Source organism: Nyctibius grandis, chromosome 2 (assembly GCF_013368605.1).
Source record: "Nyctibius grandis isolate bNycGra1 chromosome 2, bNycGra1.pri, whole genome shotgun sequence".
NCBI lineage: Eukaryota > Metazoa > Chordata > Aves > Nyctibiiformes > Nyctibiidae > Nyctibius > Nyctibius grandis.
In genome coordinates, this window is record NC_090659.1 from 21,648,452 (window position 1) to 21,667,009 (window position 18,558).

Consider the following 18,558-nt stretch of genomic DNA (forward strand, 5'->3'; position numbering starts at 1 on the left):
CGAGCGGGGCCGGGACCCCTATGTTTCCCGGCCGGGGCCGTGCGGGGCTGGGGCTGTGCGGGGCAGCGAGGGCCGGTGGCTCCTGCATCTCTTCTCGGACACACGGGACAAGGAGGCCTGACACCGCTCTCTCCTTCCCCTGGGGTTTGGTAAAAACCACCCCCCGGCCAGCTTCGCTCCGACACCCCGACCGCAGAAAGGGCGCACGGTTGGGGCCGGTTTGGGCGAGGGGAGGCAGCCAGCCGGCACCCGTGGGGAGCCGCCGGCCGCCCGTCCTTTCCGTGCCGCCGCTGAGCTGATGGGAGACGTGAAACGAAACGCTGGTTAATGTCTGCGGGCAGCTAAATAAAGCCCAGCTCCCCTCTTTGTCATTTGTTTGTGCCTCTCAGGACCGGGGAGGCGGGGGTGGGTGAAGGAATTAGCAAATTCCGGAATGGAAGGTCTGCTCTCCGTCGTGGTTTCTAAGGAGTTTCATTAAAAGCCTGCGAATTAAAAAAATAGATAAGTGAAGGGAGGAGACCCCGCTCCCAAACCGAGAAAAGCTTACCGTTATGGCCATCTAATTCAGTAATTTCGAGAGCAAATACTAGCAGTGCTAGGGAAAGCCAGCGCTCCTTCAGCGTGCGCCCCGAAGCACGCCGAGTTAGCTGGAGCAAGGGGAAGTGAGGCGGTGCTCTGCTCCAATTTCCAGCCATTATCCCCCATCGGGAAATTTCCCGAAGAGAAATAGCGCGTCGTAATTTCGGGGGACCGCTCGCCGTCCCTTGCTGAGGAACATGCCCTCGGAATGGCTTTGATTTAGGAGGGAAGAAATGTGGCACGTTTCGAGATGCTGTTAAATGTGTCCCTGCTTTTCCAGCCCTACTGATCCTCAAGAGCAACAAGACTACCCCGAAAAGCAGGTTTATACCCACAGCTCGGGTGTGTTTTATGTGTCTGTCTTCCTTAAACAGGCCGGGCGTGCACTTCTGCACACTCTGCTTATTAAGAGCAACGTTTAAATGCATACAGCGAATTCCTGATCTTTCATCGTCTTAAGTACGGATGAAAATACGTTTAAAACCAAAGCTTTGCATCCAGGGATGACAGGCCGGGGCAATAACCGCCTCCGGTCCCCGAGCCATGCGTTTAATGCCTGGAAGGGTGGAGGGTAGAGGGGGGAACCAGAGCGAGGCGGCCGCGGGCAGTGCCCGCTCCCCCGCCGGCTGCAGTAGGGCCTTTGGTGCCACCCGGGGGGTGCTGCCCGACGGCACATGGTCTCGCATTGCCCCTCTCTTCCCTTTCCCTCGACATTTGTGTGAGGAAGCAGGGGAGGGGGAGTGCTCTCCCCCACCATACCCGGCTGGTGGTTTCCAGTTGGCTTTACTGGGAGGGAAGAGTGCGAAGCCCAACAGTCCGAGAAGGCTGCCCGGCACGGCATCTTAAACCCCGTGTGCAGCAAGACCTGGGGAAAGCGCCCCTTCGAGCATGCCGATGGGTGGGGGAGACCCACGTCCGAGGTTCTGGGACTTGAAACAGAGATGGGCATGTAACAGACCCCCTCGCCACTCGCTGGCTTCTGCTCCTGGAGCAGTGGGAACCGCGCCGCCCGCACTCTCCCGGGAGTCGCTCCCGAAGCGGCTGCCGCTGTGGGTCCAGCACCCCGGGCCGCCCCGGCCGCTGTGGTCGGCACCGAGGCATCACCCCCGTAATGTTCAGGGGAGTTTACTTCTTCCAGTCCGCGGTGGCGGGGAGGGGGACAGGCCTGAGACGCCTCCAGCATGCGTGCTAGGCCCGCGTAGCTGCAGCCAGCGTGATCAGAAACGTTGTCCAGCTATAAAACTGGCTTCCAGCTCTGTCTAGACTGGAGGGGAAGAGAGAGAGGGCTGCGTTTTTAAAAACTGCGGTGGATGGCTTCCTGCACCCTTTTTATTTCCAGAGAGAGCCGACACATAGTTTAGCCAAAGTTTGAGACCCTCATCGAGGTGTCTGGTCCCAACGCTTCGAAAGGGCTTGTAAGGGGGTTCAGACAGGTCTCTCCCTGCTCACCCCGGCCAGGGTTTTCCAGAAGATGAACGTTTTGGACTGAACTCACAGATCCCCCCCGCGCAGGGGCCCGATCAGGCTCAAAGAAGTGAGAGTGGAAGGAGATTTATATTCCAGCTCCTTTCTCCCCTCACAGTGCAAACCTTGGAAGGCACAATTTCGTGCTCCGATATCACAGATTTTGCTTTGCGGTTTCACTCTGACCTTCAGATTCATGAATTAAAGTCCAGGAGACAGCAACCAACCTACAGCCTCCCCCGCGCTCCCGCTCTGTAAGATCGTCTTCTCTTGTGTTTTGATTTTTTGCCAAGGCATTTATTACTGTAGAACAAAAATACACCACGGGACTTCTTCTGTCTTGACTGTCAGTATTTTTTTTTCCTAAAAACGAGTGAATGAAAGAAAGAGACGCGAGAAAAAAAAAACCCGCATTTAAAAACCGTGATTCTCTGCCCTCCGGTTATGGCAGACTGGTTAAATTGTGAGCCTCTCCCTCCCCCATCCTCGACGCAGTTTCTGAAACTGACTATAAAACTGCAAATTTATGAATGTTTAAACCGGATGGGAACGAGCTAATTAATAAGTGACCCGAAAGATGATGTTCGCCATACAAAATAATCTGAATAAAATGACTCAGCGGTAGATCTGAGACCTGTTCCTTATTCCGAGACGCAGACAATAGAAATCACTAGGAGTACACAGAGTTTTCGGTCGCTATTTAAATCTGGTCGTGAATGCATATTTTAAGAAAACCAAGGCGAATTGCAGCTATTCCATCTAATATTCACATGCACTCGGAAGAGGTTCATTAAGAAATTAAATAAATAAAGCCCGAGCTGGCGGCGTGAGTAATCCCTCTACGAAACTGTGCCTCTACTGTAATAACCGCTAATAGTGGCATTAAAGGTCTTACTAAAACAAAAGTGTCATCAGGGCTTCCCTGGAGCTGAGCGGCCGTTCCCATGCGGCGGGAGCCGGCAGCCGCGCCGAGCGGGGACGGGCGGCGGCGGCGGCGGCAGCGGCGGGGTCGCTCCGGCCGAGGAGGGAGGGAGGGCGGGCGGGGGTCACTGCCGTGGGAGCTGTGGCTCTTCCCCAGAACTCGCTGTTTGTCGTGCGCCCGCTTTCGGGCCTGTTAGCACGATCTGGTGTTTCTGGTTCGCCGGGAAGAGCCGAGTTTGGTTTGTCCGGCTGTCCTGGAGGGCGTTTTCATGTTGTTGTTTTTTTTTTTTTTTCTCTGGGACTTGGCCCTTTTTTTTTTTTTTTTTTTTTTTTTTTTTTTACACTAAAGTCTTGATCTTTACTTCCGACGCTCCCATCGCCCAGCCCTCGGCCGCCGTTCCAGCCGGTGACGCTGAAGCCCGCAGAGAGGAGGCGGGCGAGCCGGCACATCCCTGCTGAAGTTAAGCTAAGGCAACCCTGCTTCTTCCCAAAGCGACCCCGGCTTGGGAGCTCCCCACCCCGCGCAGAGGTTACCCCCGCAGGATGTCAAGGTCTCCCCGTCGGCTCCAGACCCGGCCCGGCCCCTCGGACCCTCCTGTCAACCGGTGCGACCCTCTCTGTGGCCTCGGGGCTGAGATACGTCGCACTCCGCTGCAGACGGGGCTTAGGGCAAGGTGTCAGCTCTGCTGCCTCACGGGCTGACAGGCCACCCCCTCCCCATCCAACCCTGGGCCTCGCCTAAATGAGAGAGCCAAAGCTAGACGGAGGGCAGGGACCGCCTCCACCTCGTCCCCGTCGGGTGCCGGGGCTGGCAGCTCACCGTCCACCCGGTAATTTCCCCGTTGCTCTCCAAGCTGAGGGAGGCACAACCGCGCTGGGGAAAAATCCCCCAGGAGAGGAGGCGCTGAAAATCCCAGCGCTTGTAGTTGACCCAGGTTTCTTGAGAAGGATGGCGATTGAATAACGCGGGGGACCGTTCACTCCTGGGGAGCCAGGGAACAATACAGTAGACACAAAGGAAATACTCCACGTTACAGGGCAATCCGATACTTAACATAATACATCTCTAAGTAATTCTTTTAGCAGAATCCCAAGCAGAAAAGCTACCGGGCTTTCACATGTGGATGTGTACGAATTTATACATTTGGAGAGCAAAGGTGGGAGTTGCTCCCAAATATTTCTAGATCTTACAGTTTAGCTCCCCGTCCTCACCGGAAACTGGAAAATGGTACAAAGTGAATGTTGAGGTACTCTGAAAAACAACCAGAGATGTTAAAAGAAGGTAGGGAGTAAATCGCGCCCGGGTTTGCCGAAGGGAGGGGGCCGCGTTCGTATGAGAACCCCCACGTCTTTCAGAGGCAAAAGTAGCCCGTACTTAGAGGTGCCTGTGAAAAACCCCCTCTCTGTCCCCGGGACGACGTTGTCGGAACCGAACCTGCCGCCCGGTGCCCGGGAAGGCTGGCGGGCGCAATTGCGATGAGGGCCGGTTATTTCTCCCTTCGCGTTGCGGCCGTCTCCCCTGCCAGGCATCCCGCTGTGCCCGTCCTGCCCTCCCAGCACGGTACCTGTCCAGCTGGGGACAGAACCAGCGGTCGTTACAGACACCAGTAAATGGAAGGCAAACAAGGGCTCATCTTATCCATGTTTGCCGGCGGCGGGATGCCAGGAAAGAGGAGGTTGCGTCTGGGACCGGCGGGTCACCCGCCCCGCAGGCAGCTCTTCTCCGTGCCAGCCCCTGCCCGCCGGGGCGGGCTTTGCCGCCGAGGCCGGCTCCGGCTCTCCTGAGTCGCCCCAAGCAGCTGGCTGTAGGCGATCCCCTACCCCCTAGCACGGCACAGGGAACAGGTCACCCCCATGGGTGTCCCCAGCATTCATAGGAAGGATGCTCGCTCGCAAGGAAATCTCTCTCTGGGCCAGCGTCGCAGGTAATTCGTGCTGCCCTGGGGCATTTTTAAACGTTTCCTTCGAAAAGACCCATCCGATACCGCAGCGGCTGCTCAGCCGTGTCGGAGACCCGGCAGCCCTCCCCGACGGAGACCCCTTCCCGGCCGGGGCCACCCCAGCAAACTTCCACCGCCTTTGAGCGATGTAGGAAGCGCTCGCTTTGTATCGGCAGCTCTTTTGGCCTCGCTCCAGACCAGTGAGTGGAAACGTGCGTTATTTACTGGCCGGGCAGGAGCAGCTCGGCTGAGTCTATTGCATCCATATGTTTACAAGACGTACGCTGCGCGTTTGCAAATCTCTTGGAAGACAAATTAATGGGCGTCAGTCCTTTATCTGAACGTAACGTTTTATTCGTTTCGTTTCCACCTTTAAAGCGATCTGCTGGTGGATTAAATGATAAAATCATCGGCTTTAAAATAAGCTGAGACGAATGCCACGCTGATCCACCAAACGCGTTTACGTTTAATGCGAGTTCGCAATTGCGACTCCAGTTTGCAATTTCAAAGGGAATAAATCTGTAGAAGCAACTTTTTTCGTCCAGGTTAGAGGAAAAAAAAATCTCGAAAACAGTGGAGATTTGGAGGATGCTGTGAAACCGTACCTGGCCAGCCGTAACGGACAGGTCGGAGCAGACTGCCACGCACGGGTGCGGCAGAGACACGATTCGGTCTTGAAGAGCTTCTTCGTGAGTGGCTCAAAGAGTAAATCTGCTCCGTCCTTCGGAAAGTTGGGGCGCGGTTCAGGACAGTTGTTACACCGCTATGCGTAACCCTCTTTGTAGGGTTATAACACCATGTATCGAGACTCGAAATTGGTAAATCGAAATAAGGGCAAGCCGCGCAGCATCAGGACTGACTCTGTCGTTCGCATTTGTTACCGTCTCGGGAAAGAGACTGCAGGATGTCTCTGCAAACCTCAAACTTTCTGCCCCAAGTGAAGCAACTTTTCAACAGAAAGAACATTTTGACGGGTCCCTGGAAGTTTAGGAGCCTCCTCCAAACTGCGTATTGGGAAACGGCGGCACAAAAATACGAATTTTCGTTTGGCTCTACAAAGCAGATTTACCAACGCGTGGCCAAACACTTCTATCGGTGAAGGGAACGTGTCCTTCTCCTACCCACAAAAAAGCGCAGCCGCACACCGTGCACTTTTGCAGCGGGGTTTGGAAGGACCCGACCCGCTGGGGCAGCCAGAGCGGCTGACACGGGGCAAGGAGACAGACACCTCCTCTCGGGACTGACCTTGGGTGCCGCTACTGCCTTGCGACGCGGAAAGGAGGCGTCAGGGCCGGCCAAGGTCCCCGGGGTACCCTGCCTGGCGCTGGGAACCGGAGGCTCCTTTGTGCTTGCCCGGCGGGAGCGGGGCGTGGGGCCAGGCTCCGCTGACACCGGGGCACCGGGAGGAGGCAAATTCGGGGGGAGGCACCGCAGGAAGCCGCGCTTCTCCACGCGTCCTCTCCGCCAACCCCCGTTCTTCCAGTGGGAGATCACGTCCACTCCAGGGGACGCCCCGAGAGCGGGGAGAAAGGCTCTTATCGTTTCTAGACCAGGGCTACCTGCGGACACTCGGCCAAAGGGATCGCGGATCCGGGAGGGCTTCAGGCGGGACGTTTAGAAACACGCTCCAGAGCTGGCTTTCCGCCTGAGTGCCAACTTCTTCTCCCTCCCGTAACGGAGCCGAGCGGGGCTCCCGCTGCAGCGGCCTTTGCCCCTGCAAGCTTGCGGCGGGAGGTTTCTTTGAAAGCACCTGGTCGGTGAACGGGCACCGGAGGAAAACGCGGCGCTCGATTTCATGGCTGCACATCAGTTTGCAACGACACTGAAGGCTGCCCAGGCTGAAGGGCGCAGGCTTGTGCATCCATCGCACGCGTGTGTGCCCACGCGAAACGCTCCAGCCGGGACCCCCGGGGCTCCCGGCAACAGTGAGCCAGGGCGCTTGTGGAGCCCGCGGCGCCGCTCCCCGGCCGCCAGCACCGCCGCGCTAGCAGCACCGGGCATCCCCGCCTCCACCTGCCCCGGCCCTCCCGCAGCGCCGCTCGGCTTCAGGGAAGCACGGGCAGGAACACCCCTAGGGCTCCGTGGCCTCTCAGAAGCAGTGCTGTAGCCTCGAGGGCTGTCCTTTCTCTCCGAAAAGGAGTCATTAAACGGATGCGGTCCCCTCCCTCCCCCTTGCCCTCCATCTGTGCGCTCCTGCGGGCAATGGCACGCTGCAGAGCCTGCCATCAGCTGCCGACAAGAGCCCCCAGCTCTTCGGCTGGCACGGGTAGTGGTCTCAGCTCCACTAGGGCGATTGAGAAAGCCTTCTTTGCATGGAGGAAATGAAAAATAAACAAACAAACCCCAGACCAGCATCCTCCCCCGCGCCCCACGCCCCCCACAACACAGCTCCATCAATAACCTTTCGGGCTCCCCCCAGCCTGCCGGGCAGCGCTAGGGCGGAGCAGCGGGGCCGCGTCAGGCCTGTCGGGTCAGCGGGGCCGGGGCTCGGCCGGGGCCGCGCTGGCCGCGGGCAGGGGCTGGGGGCGGGGGCGAAGCTGTGCAACCGCGCCGGAAAATTGCTCGGTCCCCTCCGTGCGCAGGTGAAGAGGCTGTCGGGGCAGCTTATCCACGGCTGATGTCCGGCCCTCTTTAACCTCCCCAGCCCCCTCCCCAGCCGGGATCCGCCTTGGGCAGCGTGGGGGTCGTCGGCACCGGCACCCCCGCGGAAGCCACTTCCCGCCCAGCCCGCCGGTCGGCCGTGGGAGTGGAGGGCAGCGGGAGGGGGGGCAGCGCCGGGTAGGCTTGTGGCCGGGTATCAGGGGCCGTCCTGCCGCACCTCCCGCGGGGAGCACGCGTGGCCGGGGCAGTAATTGAAGACAGGCGAGTGTCTCGCAGCTCCTTGTGCCTTCCGTGTGGGAACCCCCCCGCTGGGCGCCAAGTGCCCTGGGCTGTGCCTGGCAAGGCTGAGGGCCTCGGGCCCTCAGTGTGTGGCCAGTCTTCCCCACCCCGGCCCGGGGGGAAGGGGGGACGGGCACGGTGCTGCTGGCAGGGCGGTGCTGGGATGGCGAGCGAGGGGGGAGCGGTTGGGACGGGAGCCTCCCTGGGGGCCGCACTGGAGGGCCGGCGGCTCTCCGGGGAGGGAGAAAGCGCGTCCGTGGGGGTGCCCTGGCCGGGACGTCCAGAAAAAGAGCAATTCCCTTCCCACGCGTGTGTGTAGAGGGGACTCAGCCTTTCCCACCTCCCGAGCCCCCACGTCGCGGCTCGGCCCGCTCCCCGCGGGAGAAGGGGGGAGAGCGGAAGGGTTGCGGGCAGCGCGTGTGCCGCCGGGCAGGCAAGGCGGGCCCGGCTCCGCTTCCCGCTCTAACCAGCTCCTTGGTTCCCTTGCAGGTCTGGGCGACGCCTGGGGACAGCCGAGCAGGATAGGGCCCTTGGATAACGTGGCCAAGGAGCTCGGATCCCATTTGCTCCAGGTAGTGGACGCCTTCCTCCTCTTGTACGCGCTGCGCATCGGGAGCCTGGTGCTGCGGTGTGAGCAACCTCCCGCCTCTCCTCCTCCTCTTCCTCCTCTCCCCCGCACCGCCAGAGGAGCCTGGGTGAAGCCTTCCTCTTACTCCCGAGCTTCACATCGGCCGGGAGGGCAGAAAAACCGAGACACCAACCACTTCAATGATTTCTTTTTTTTTTTTTCGCCGTTGGTATTAGTAGAAGTGACAGCTTACCCTGGCACGAATCGGCTCTCTGTGCACGCAAAACGTCTCCCAATCAGACGGCCCAGAGCTGCTGGTGATGTGCCGCAGGCAGCCCCCGGCTGAGCAGCAATGGGGAGCGCGTTTTGGGCTGGAAGGGTACCGGCCATCGGGGATCGCTCTTCGCCGCCGGTGACTCCGGAGGGGAAACCTGTAGGGAGCGCAGGGCTGCCGAGGCGGGGGGATGAACAGCTGGGTTCGATCTCCCGTGGACGTTAGCACCTGAAACTACCGTTGTTCACAATCCCGTTGATCTGCTCTGGAATTCCTCTGAATTCCCCCCGCGTAGGAGAGTTTAGGAAGTCGTAGCTGGGGTGTGTGGGCCAGCCGAAGGAACAGCAACAACAACAAAAAAAATTACGATTAGCTCCATTTTTTTTTTATATGTGAACTTAATACAGCAAGAGGTTTTCTCCCCCGATTTTAAAGACCTAGTAAAGCATAATCATTTAACGGCCGTTTTTACTGTGGGAGGTGAATTCCTGGTCACAGAGCGGGAGCTGTTCTCGCTGTTCGCTCGGCTGGGGATAGCAACCTCCACAGAAACTCTGCTCGGGCTCTGAGGCCGCTTTCTCCCCCCAACTCCGCCGAGTCGCCAGGAGGGCTCGCCCACCCCCTCCCCGCTAGCCCGTGGCCGCTCTCGCCAGGCTGAAGCAAGCCGGGTACCCGAGGGGAGGTGAAGCAGCGGCAGGGTGGGCTGGCTGGGAAAGCTGTGCGAGGCCGCCCGGCGCACTTGGAATGCCGTGCACGGTTATTTACTTGTTAGGGCAGCCCTGCGAAAGGTCACCCGTTCTCCTGAAGTGGAAAAGGGAGCACGCTTTCGGTAGAGGGATTCGAAGCACGCGTTACTGACCGAGTATAGTAAGTGGAAATGGATAAAGTTCAAAATTAGCTCGTGTGGGGGTATTTCTAGCCTTGAAAATACTGTTTGTAGTAGCTGATGTCCCATCAGCTGTTCCAGATATGTAGAAAATACATATCTGGTTATATGACAAAAATCATTGTTGTTACGCTTGCTCCACCTCCCAGTTAGCTATTTCACATTTTGTCTGGCATTAAATGAACCTCAGTAACATTATATGCTAATTACCTGTAATACTCATTTTACAGAGATAACTATCTCTGGATGGTGAATGCTTAACATTTTAATAAAACCACATTCGCCGTAAACTTTTTAAAGGGTTCTTAGACTGAAACCTTGCATGTGAAGTTTCAGCTTCAATATGCTTTGCTGTATCGGAAAAGTAGAGACCTACTGCATCATATAATGCAGTAATGGAAGCATTGATACGGTTTTAGTTACGATACTGGGCAGAGCGATCGCAAGATGACAGTGCTTGAAAGCAAAGTTATGACTAAGGATGCAATAATTTATTTCCCATTTTAATACTTATACAAAATTTAATTTTGTTCCAAAAAAGAAAAAAAGTGAAGGCAAAGAGTAATCTGGTTTCGATTACATGCTGTAGAATCGTTAGTAGGCCAGAGAATAATTTGGAATATTTTCTTATTGGGGCAGCACTGTAAGAACATGAAGCATACAGGAGTTTATTGCTTCTCTCCTGGTTCAGTAACTGAAAAGATGAATTAAAATAGGGGTTTGTTTTATCTGTGTACTGTAAAAATTATTTTTCTCTTCCAAATATATTTTCCAATGACGTTCATATCTATGTGTTGATATTAATTCCTAAACTGGTTAGAGATAATGGATACTTTTTGACTGAGGATATCAGATACTTTTGAAAAAATGCCTCAAATTGAGCACTGAAGAATCAAGGTACCCCCAAACTAATAGTTTGTATGTCTGAGTCATGGCCAGTTTTGGCTAAACTGTACCATTTGCATTATATTATTTTTTCTCATATGAATGATATATGACTAAAATTAAACTTTAGTTTTCACTCACAGAAGTAATATTTACCTTCCAGTCAATATCCTGTCAATAAGAATTTGTAGGATTGGACCTCAAGTTTGCATTACATATCACCATTAGTTGAGATTCACAAACTGTAGGGATATAACTTAATGAGCATAAATATTTCTCTTCTAGTGTGATAAAGTTTTGAATGCTGATTTATTTTACTTTCTTTTCCTAAGTCTTCACAGTTACATAGCAGACAGTGCTCTGATCAGAAAGATATTGTTAAAAATATAGTCAAAGAAAATTAAGGCATTGCTTACGCTATCATTAGATATATTGCAAATAGCAGTAAGCTGTGTCTGCCAATTATACCATAATAAATGTCTTGCGTAGTACTAGACTTTCCTCTAAGTACCATATAGCTCAGGATTTGTACTAAGTACTAAAATAACCAGAATCAACAGGAGAATGTTCACTTAAAGTGAAGCAGTAAAGCTAGCATCTGTAGAGGGAATGAATTGGATTTCACAATGTGTGCGTGTGTCATAGAGTTTGTAGGAACGGCATCGGATAAAGGTTTCTGTTCCTTAAATTTTGCTGCTCTTTGCTGCCGTTGAAGTTGGATAGCAATCTTCCTCCAAAAGACTTCAAATTTTTTTTTCACTGTAAATGGTTTAAACAGAGTGCTTGCTTTTTACCCTACATATTTCTCTTTCAGACTTTGGATGGCTTTGTTTTCGTGGTAGCATCAGATGGCAAAATAATGTACATCTCAGAAACAGCATCTGTACATCTTGGCTTATCTCAGGTATGAGTGATTTATTCTGTTTACTTGTTAAATACGGATACTGTGTTTGGAACCTAACACTAGTATCTTGCCATGTATATAATGTCATTGTTTTTTAGGGGTATTGGAAGCTTCGACTTTGTTCTCTGACAAATGGCCTTACTTAAATATTCAGGTTTCCTTTACTTACAACCACATCATGACTGTCTTTATATCTTTTCTTGTTCATTGTATTTTACTCCTCATTACCTTTAAGAAGGGTAATAAATAATATGATATTGCAAATTGCAGATATATACAGAGCTTGAAACCCAAACCTATTGCCTGTGTGGTAACGCTATACGTCTGAAATAAAGTTTAGAATTCAAGTCTATATGTTTTAGATTGTGTAAGATATTGAGACATGCTATGAAATAGAGAGGAAATCTGATGTGGAACATGAGTTTTATGGTAAATGTGCTTTAGGAAAAAAAGAAAAGGGGGGCAGATTTATGAGTGTTCACATGGAATTCAGGGTAGTTTTTCCTGAGTTTTTCCAGCTCAGTGGTCTTTTCAGTAAAGCGTTTTATATGGTTGTGATAGAACTCATAAAACTCAGTTTACTACTGTTCTGCACAAGAAGTATAAGGGTTTTTTATTGGTTTTTCTCTTAGAAGGACATTTCTAATTTTTTGCCTTCTTGGGATAGGCACAAGGACAAATAGCCTGAATTTATTGCAGAGTGCAAGCTCCCATACCTTTGTGTGTAAATGTATTACTCAAATTCATTGGTAGAACCTGACCTAAAGCTTGCCAAAGTCTAATAGAAAAACTCTTAATTAATTTCACTAGGCCCTGGATGAGACTTGCAAGAAACAGAACTGTTTCTTCAGAACCGGTTGGAGCTCAAACACTTCTCAGAGTTAAATAAAATTAAATAAATACTTAATAGCAGAGGAAAGAAAAATGAGGAGATGAAGATGAGAGAGCACAGGATGTTCTGAAATGTCTGGGGAATATGCCCTGTGGCTATTCCAATAAACAGAGAAGGGGCTGAGTTGTGGAGATTATATGTGTACTTTAATTTTGGTAGTAAGTAATATTTTTGATTGAAAAACTGTGAAGCTCTTTGGATGTGTGTTTATAATAGTGATATTAGAATTAGTAGCTGTGAGAAAAAATAGAACGCTAAATAGCTAGAAAAAGTAAGTATATCATCTCATAAACACCACTTCTAAATCCAGAGGCAACTACAATCCCTGTTTTTGTAATCTCTTTTAGAAAAAGTAATTTTGAAAATCAATATTCTATGTGGATATTTTTTTTCTGCCAACTTTTAAAAATGTGTCCAGGGAACATTCTTAGTTTAAGCAGTTAGTTCAATCGAGTCTGTTACGGTATAGTATTAGTTGTTTCATAACATTTAATGCATGTTCAAATTACTTTAAATATTGCTTTGTTTCACAATAAACTTTCCTAGAGAATGGCCATATTTTCTACTCTGAATCAACAGCATTATTAAAAGTTTTTCTCACCCTAACTTTTGAAAAGATCCACCACACTGCTGACTGCTTAAATAGATTCACTTAGTCAGTACAATTATTCCAAAGCATTGAGTGTTCCCATTTCTCCTTGCTGAAGTAGAGTCTCATTGTCCTGTGCTTCTTGCTGTTCAATAAGTGCTAACTGATCTTCCAGGTTTTGTCCAGAAATTGTTTCTTTTCTTTCTTTTTGAGGAATATCAAGTCATCAGATCTTGTAGATCTCAGTATTATCCACTCATTTGGTGAAATTAAAGAAATATAGGATCAGTAGGGCACTAAATAGACTTGGCCACATTCAAGGAGAGGGGACTGAAAGCATCATACAGTCTTTAGTGATATTTAGCCCTCATGCCCTTACGACCCTCTGCACAAAGTGAATTCCATGTGCTTTGCACTTGTAAATTTCTATAAACCCTCAGTGCAAGAGGTGCAGAGGAAAACTAGAGGATTTGGTCATATTGTTTGTTGAAGACAGTTTAATAAACAACATCAGAAATATTTCACTTTAGCAGAGATTTGTAAATGAATGGGCTGTATCCTTGAACTCCCCAGAAAGCTGTAGATCAGAGAGGACATGTTTTAGACTCTCGAAACACTAAGTGCTCCAGCGCACAGTTTTTTTATAAATATAAAACCCCAGCTAAACAAGGTAGTGATTTTTATTCCTCTTTCCTCATACTGGTTTATCATCTAATCTGCTCTTGCTATTTCTCAATATTCTATTTTTGAAGGCATGATTCTGCTTTAAGTAGCACTAGAATTCATAATAAGCTACTCCTACGTACTAGGATATTAATACAGTAACACTAGGATATTCCTGTAAGCTTCCCAGGGCTCTAAATGAGTTCTTGTTCCTACTTCTCTGGAAATCACTGGGAGTTTTGCCACTGACATCAACACGAATGAGATGATTGGTCTGTAGAAGCAAATTCTGCAAGTCTCCCTCACCAAGTCATAATCCCACACTATATTTTCAACAAGTGCTCTTATAGAGCTCCAGCCAATACAAGCTGAGACCAGAGTGATGATGATTGTAGAAAATCTTTTAGCATGTGCATAGAAAGGCCTTTTTATTAAATAATTTTGACAATTAACTAGTCCACACATCAATTTCCAGTTAAAGTGCAATTTGTTTAAAAATATATATCTAAACTAAATAAAAAGTCCATTTAAAAATATTTTGCAGGATGTTCTTGGAGACCTACTACAGTAGCCTTTATCTTCTAGTTGATCTTGAATTTAACTTCAGCAGAAGAAAATTAGAGCTTCTGAATAGCCCTTTACTGGCTGGTGTAGTTAAGCTAGTTTAAAATTTAAAAACAATGTTAAGGATTGTTTTTCAGCACTACCTCACTCACTTCTGTCTGCGGCATCAGAGAATCAGAAACAGTATTTTTGAAAAGGCTACATCTTCATTTGTGGACCTATCACTTAATTTGTGGCTTTGGATTTTGATCTGCCTTTGCTCTCAACTGTAACAGTAAATATAAATACTGATGGTTAGGATCCTCTCCATCTAATTTCAGTTGGCCTCAGACCAGTGTTGAACTGACTTGTACTAGATGAGAGACCCAATTCCTTGTCTCTTTTTTTCCATGGATAGCAAACAGGTTCAAATTCCCCAAATATTTTTTCCCCTTAGAGTCCAAAGACACAGAATAGAGAGGAAAATCCTCTTAGGAAACAATGGCAAAGTGTTTTTTTTTTTAAATTTTGAAAGTCTGGAGCTTATTCCAGCCATCTTCTGGGTCCATGAGGGAGCCAAGCTTATCTTTGACTTTTGATAAGTCTTGAAATATTTAACCACAAACATCTGAACTTTTCCAAGAGTTTATTTTACTTTCATCAAATAAGTATATAAAAGGCGAAATATGTAATTATTTGCTCTTGAATCCACCTATTTAGTCTTCTGCATTTATTATGAATCATTTCTTGGCAGGAAAAAAATGTGCAGCTGAGTTACACATAAAAAACCTCTTAGTAGGAAACAGCAATATTTGGTAGTAAGCAGGTATTTACAGATATTAAAAAGCTGCATAGAGGAAGCTGGTTTAATAAACCCAAGGCATGGGATTTTAGAAGGTTTATGAATTGAACCATATAATTTATTTTTTTAAGTTTTCAGTGTTTCATTGTAGGCTTTAAAATAGCATGTATGCACTATGCATAGCAGGAGACTGTGGTCAGTTTCAAAATTATGCATACATATTTTGGTTATTTGACTCTTACATAGCCTCCATCTCTTTGCTGACGGCTTTATGTTTCCACTTGCATTTTTACAGTCAATTTTGGTTTCAGTGTTGTATGTTCACCTCCCGCTGATTTTGCTGGGGTTGCAAATGCATACATCAGAGTAGAAAATATTCCTATGTGTATAATGAGAAAACCTAGTCATTAGTTTGACAAAGCACTTCAGTTTTGAATTTTAGATATAAGCTCTGAAATAAAAATTACAGTTTGGATAAAACAGTGACCTTGAGTCCAGTCCTGGGAGTTCTGTGAGCAAACTCTTTCTGCGAGCAGCCCTTTTGAAACAGGTAGTGACTTTTGCAAAAGCAAGAGATACCCATGAGTTACACTTTGTAAGAGAGTAGACACAGGCTGATGTCGTTATGATCATACTCAGTAATAGCAGAGATGCAATAAGAACTTTTGGATTACTACAGTTAATGTTGCTAGTCAGGTTGATTGGTATTGTTTTTGTAAGAAAGTCTTTATATTGAAGGCAGAGATTGTTTGCACTTAGCCACCCATGAATTTTTTTTTTTGGAAGCTGTATTCTCTGATACAACTCTTTTAATTCCAAAGGCAAAACATACTCTTCAGCAAAATCTCTGTTAGCCGAAGATAAAATAATGAAACAGGGTCATAAGTGATACTCCTTTTGGTTTGAACACTGACCACAGCTGTGAATTTTTGCAATAATAATTTTTTTCATGTTATGGTTTACTAAGCATATAGGCCAATGAAATGCCCATCACCTTAAAAATTATTAGTTTTTTTTGGAAATCAGTTTTATGTGTCTGTAGGTGATTATGATATTTACAGAGATAGCTACGGACATTTACAATATGTTTTTCCTCATGTAATTAAAAACAAACAGAAGCATTGAGAAGCATGACTCTCAGTGAGACTGTATATTCTCCTTCCTCCCCCGCCACTAAAGCTTGAATATGGGGTGTTACTATAACAGGTCCCCACCTGTTACAATCATGAAAAGGAGCAGCCAGTGTTTTTTAAGGAGAACTTTCGAAGAAAATTATACTAATGAAGCAACGTAGATAATCTTCCCTTCCCTTCCCTTCCCTTCCCTTCCCTTCCCTTCCCTTCCCTTCCCTTCCCTTCCCTTCCCTTCCCTTCCCTTCCCTTCCCTTCCCTTCCCTTCCCTTCCCTTCCCTTCCCTTCCCTTCCCTTCCCTTCCCTTCCCTTCCCTTCCCTTCCCTTCCCTTCCCTTCCCTTCCCTTCCCTTCCCTTCCCTTCCCTTCCCTTCCCTTCCCCCTTCTCTCTCTCCCCCTCTTGTCGTCTCTCTCATCCTTTCTTTGCTTCCTCTCTTTTGCTCTCTTTCTTCACCTCCCTTTCTGCACCTTTCTTTCTCTCTTTATTTCTCTCTCCATCTCTCCTTTACTTTTTTCTCTTTCTCTCCTTTTTTCCTTATCTAGTGAAATTTTATCCTGGTTAGAGTATCAAATCAGTGTTGGTTGTTTTTTTTTGCAGGGAGGGGTTGTTGGAAAGAAGCACGAGGGATAGATGGCTACAAAAAGTTAGTTTGTGTAGTCTTGGGAAGAGACATTCCATGAATAATGCAGAAAATGTAACGATGAGAAATATTTTCGGAAAAAGATTGCTTTGTGGAGTAGGCCACTTCATTTATTCCAAAGAAAAGGCAACTCGCACATCTTCTTAGCAAATCACTAGGATTGGCTCAGAATAATAGGTTAGATTACTTCACCTCTCAGCTGTCTCTGATCTTGGGGGCCCAAGGCACATCAGACCACACTGAACAATTGGGCAGCCTGACACTAATTTAAAACACAGGCTCAAAGTATTGGTTCACTCCTTAAATCAATTACTGCATCTATCTGGAGACTTTTGTTGGTGAGTTTTATACGTGACAAATAGAGTTAGCAAAAAGGACACACGGTGCACGCCGTTCACTTCTTTGCGCAACAATTGTAGGTACAACAGTGGGAAAGACAGAAATATGTTCTTGTGTGAGCAAAGTTCAAGTGAGAAGAGGGAAATACACAGATATTTAAGATAGATCTAGTCTTTACTGTGAATGTTTACTTAAAGCAGCAAAGGCTCAATCCAGTGCCCACGAAAATCTATGGAAGTCTGCCTTTTGAATTCACTGGCTACTGTTCTGAGCCCTTCGCACTACTGTGGGTTGAGTGTGGTGGATCGTCTTTGAAAAGACACAAAGGAATTGTGTAAGTTTAGTGGTTCGGCTCTGAAGGCTCAGCTGCCAGCTGAATGCAGGTGCTAGTTTTTGGGAACCTGTAGAAACTTTTTTTTTGAATATCTGTCTTCTTGAGAGACATTAATACAGTTCACAGAGATTTTATCCCATTTTGTGGCAATCTAACATTTCTCCAGCTGCTCTAGTTTATCGCTTCATTTGCCAGCTCTCTCTAATAGCAGCTCTTCTGTATCCGGATCATCACCAGAAATCCCCACAAAAGCCCCTATAATATTAGTTACTGCTGAAGAAGGAATTAATTCAGTTTAATGGCTATAATTTGGAACACGGCTTTGATACATTCAACTTATGTTTTAAAAATGGTGTGTAGTTACCCAGATGCAGTGTATGCTTAAGAGCACTTTTGGGATAGGAAAAAAAAATAGCCAGCTGCACTGCTTCATGTGTTACATGTCTCTTCACAGGTGGAGCTTACTGGTAATAGCATATATGAGTACATACACCCTTCTGATCACGATGAGATGACAGCTGTTCTTACTGCTCACCAGCCTCTTCATCCTCACCTTTTACAAGGTACTTGTGTGATCTGTGATCAAATTACTATTGAAAAACTTAAAAAAGTAACAACCCTAGGCTGAAATGTGACTAGTTCATATTTATCCAATATTAAACCATGTACGCAAATGGAGGAAGAGCACGAACTTGAAACTGTGACCCAGAATTTTGGTTTGTTGTAGTAAAGGGAATAAGGTATCCTAGATTAAATAATGCTTTCCATGTCATGGGGTCCATGCAGTTTTAAACAGGTTTTTAGATTTTGCCCAGTGGCCATTTGATCTCGTTTATTTTGTCATCATTACTGAGGTTGCAGGAAGGTTGCAATGGGTCTAGCTGTGCACAGATGCAGCTACGTGGTCTTAGTGGAAAAAAAAAAAAAGAATAATACATTAGGCAATTGGGAAATAGGAGGACACGTTTAATGTTCTAAAAACAACTGTTAAATTTGAAGCTTGGACAAAAAGCCAGACCTAATAGCTTCCACTGCAGGAAGAGCAAAAATGGGTTTTGTAAATGACCTGCATTTAGAAAATCTATTTAAAAAAGTGATCTCTCCAGGGAAAGAATGTCCTCTTGCCTTGATACTGGATCACTGATTCACCAAGCCTCTTCACACATCCTGTTCAGGTGCTGCAGATGATTCACCCACGCGTACCCATACAGCATGATGCTAAGCTGGATGGAGTGTCAGGGAAGACAGCAGAACTCTTATTGATTATGTGAATGCCTGGATCAGACTGTCCACCCTGGCTGTGCTCAGCCGCCACACATAAATAT

At 48.1% G+C, this 18,558-nt stretch overlaps 1 protein-coding gene across 3 annotated transcripts in view; it reads left to right on the top strand.

Annotated features, from left to right (window-relative positions):
• Positions 1–18,558, top strand: part of SIM2 (SIM bHLH transcription factor 2) — a 64,361-nt gene that overhangs the window by 3,558 nt on the left and 42,245 nt on the right. For all 3 annotated transcript variants that reach the window (XM_068425304.1, XM_068425302.1, XM_068425303.1), the window contains exons 3-5: positions 8,274–8,356; positions 11,212–11,301; positions 17,688–17,796. In XM_068425304.1, coding sequence (XP_068281405.1) covers positions 8,274–8,356; positions 11,212–11,301; positions 17,688–17,796 — 282 coding nt within the window. The remainder of the gene's footprint in view (positions 1–8,273; positions 8,357–11,211; positions 11,302–17,687; positions 17,797–18,558) is intronic.